General features: G+C 34.6%; 1 protein-coding gene across 1 annotated transcript; it reads right to left on the bottom strand.

The window, feature by feature from the left end:
- Positions 1 to 490: 490 nt before the first annotated feature.
- Positions 491 to 1,462, bottom strand: LOC121262127 (serine/threonine-protein kinase ZRK1-like). Its single transcript, XM_041164542.1, has one exon. It carries the CDS (start codon positions 1,460 to 1,462, stop codon positions 491 to 493), a length of 972 nt encoding a protein of 323 aa, XP_041020476.1.
- Positions 1,463 to 2,691: the final 1,229 nt, after the last annotated feature.

Genomic DNA, 2,691 nt, shown 5'->3' with positions numbered 1-2,691 from the left:
CTTACGCATTCTATGACTGCACGTAATATTACTCATATAATACCAGGTTGTTATCTCTTTTTTTTTTTTTTTTTTTTTAATTTAAGATATTGGGTCTCAACTCTGATTATAGTAAAAAATATTCTTGGTACGATTAAATTTGGCCAACCTGACGCAAGGTAGGTAGCCATAGACCACCTCGTCACCCTGATGTTGTTTTGAAATGATTAATGGTTTTTATATTATTTTTCCATGCGGGATGCCATGTGTGGACTTCATATTCCCATCAAATTATTTAACCGAAATCCAAGGGAAAGTGTTATTGGAAAAAGGCCACAAACCCATGGAGTAAAACATAAAATTAAAAATCCGAAAAACAAATGGATCATAGCAAGCAAAAATTCATTTTATACGTAATAATAAAAAACAAAATGAAAAGTACATGCAAGAACATGGACGGTTACAGAGAAACTTATATGGACCAAGTGAAAGCATACTCATTGAGAGATAATTAAGGGATAGACTTTTCGATTCGTCTGAGTTGTTTTGTAACATCAACCATGGTTGGTCTTTCCATTGGGTTCTCCTCCATGCACCTGAAAGCAAGGTCCTGCACAGCTTGGAATTGTTGTTCCACTCCAGCTCCTCTTAATTCCCCTGCTAGGATTAGAGGATCCACCATTATAGTACCATTATTTCTTAATCTTGGCCTCCAACAAGGATGACTCACGTCAGTAAAAATTTGCAAGAGAGTCAAACCGAAGCAATAGACATCTGTTTTCTCTGTCATGCACCTCGTCTTCCGATAGTTGGGGCATAGATTTCTCATAATCCTCAGACATTCCCATTTATCATAATCATCCTTGACATGAGTTTCACCCTCAGGAATTATTAAAGAAAATGAAAAACCAGTTAGTTTTGGAATCCCATGGCAGTCTATGAAGATATTATGTACTCCAATATCGGTATGGATGATGGGTCTAGAGAATGCTGTGTGGAGATATGAAATTGCATGAGCACTCTCTCTTGCCATCTTTAGCCTACTCTCCCACGTCAGGGGCTCATTATCGGCGAGAATAAGATCCCTCAGGGTTCCCTTCCCAGCAAATTCATACACTAAAATGACAATTGGAGTCTCGAGGCAGCAACCAACGAGCTTTAGAACATTCTTGTGAGCACTCACCTTTGCAGAAAATGCTAAATCAGTGAACGCCTCCTCCCTTGCACAGTCATGTATCGCTTTCTTAATGGAAATAGTTCGGCCTTCAAGATAACCCTCGTACCATTGATAAGGCCACACTTCACGTATAACAAGTTGAGGATCAAAGTTATTTGTGGCGTTGCTCAACTCTGCAAATGAGAAGGTGCGGATGGGAATAGGCTTGCCATTACAAGTGGAAACCAGCTTCTCAAGTACCCTGCTTCCATTCTCTATAAATGCTCTCTCTCTTTCTCTCTTTCTCTCCCTCTGTTTTCTGAACATTCTTAACTAATTAAGTTGTGTCTCTCTGGACCAATCTGCAATATAAATGGCATTGCCGTTAACGTCCACGATAATAAAGGCTGGTTTCTGTTGAAAAATGATTATATGTCCATGATTTTGTTTTCATATATTTTATTTCTTTTTTAAAATTTTGTTTGTTGAAAGTGATTATTAATATATTAATATTCCTTTAAATATTTTTAAAGGTGTTTTAAAAAATATTTAAAAAAAAAAAAGTGGAATTTACCGGAAAATTTCGTGGAAAGTAACAAGTGAGCAACACGCAAATTCAGCTGGTCAACACACTTTAAAGTGATCATGAGTAGGTCGGCAGGATATCCTACCATCTGGGTTGGAATATGTCTGTCAGATTTTGTGTTTTTTTCCACCAAGTTTCCACGAAGAAAAAGGGTGGACAACCGACAGTGGGTCCGACACTGTCCACCGGCCATTTTTCTTTTTCTTTTTTTATGTATTTTTTAATCATCTTAAATTTTTATTTTTTAAAGAAATCACAACATTATTTAAAAATACTTACTTAATCAGTAAGTTAAAAAAAAAAAAAAACAAACAAATCAGTAAACTCTCTCAGAATTCATCGGTGACTTCAGCATTATTAGAAGAAAAATACACAATATTCAAATAGTCAAATTGGTCAAAATCATACTATTGTGAAATTAAATAGATGACTGTTACAGACATAAATAAATTATATAAAATAATTATACAAATTGACATAGTTTTACATAATCAATTAGTTCTATAAAATTAAATTTACAATCAGACGTACTGCATCAAGTTATATTAATTTATAAATTTATTTTTATATAATCTCAAATAAATAAATAAAGTAAGCGGGGCCATGATTAGTGTAATCATTCCCAACCCTAGAGTTGCTCTTGAAGTCCTCAACAAAACAAGTTTTAATTAGTTTGTTTTTGTTTTGATCTCTGTTATACGTTTGTGTTTTCTACCTAAGTTGGTTTAATGACTGAAACATAAACTTAGATATCGTGAAAAAAATGTGGAAAGAACCGGCATGGGGAACAAATGAATCTAGGGGAAACATAAACTTTGATGGTTGCAGTTAGGGTGTAATCGATCCGGTCTGATTTTAGATAAAATTTAGGATCAAACTGATATGTACCGATTTTATATTTTCAAAAATTGATTACGTACCATTTACCTCTTAAACCGGTACATCCAATTTTATCGGTTTGGTCGGTTTT

Source organism: Juglans microcarpa x Juglans regia, chromosome 4S, assembly GCF_004785595.1.
Source record: "Juglans microcarpa x Juglans regia isolate MS1-56 chromosome 4S, Jm3101_v1.0, whole genome shotgun sequence".
Lineage (NCBI taxonomy): Eukaryota > Viridiplantae > Streptophyta > Magnoliopsida > Fagales > Juglandaceae > Juglans > Juglans microcarpa x Juglans regia.
This window is presented reverse-complemented; position numbering and strand designations above follow the sequence as displayed.

Excerpts from the sequence above, each read along its gene's own strand:
- LOC121262127 (XM_041164542.1), bottom strand. The coding sequence starts at position 1,462 with ATGTTCAGAAAACAGAGGGAGAGAAAGAGAGAAAGAGAGAGAGCATTT.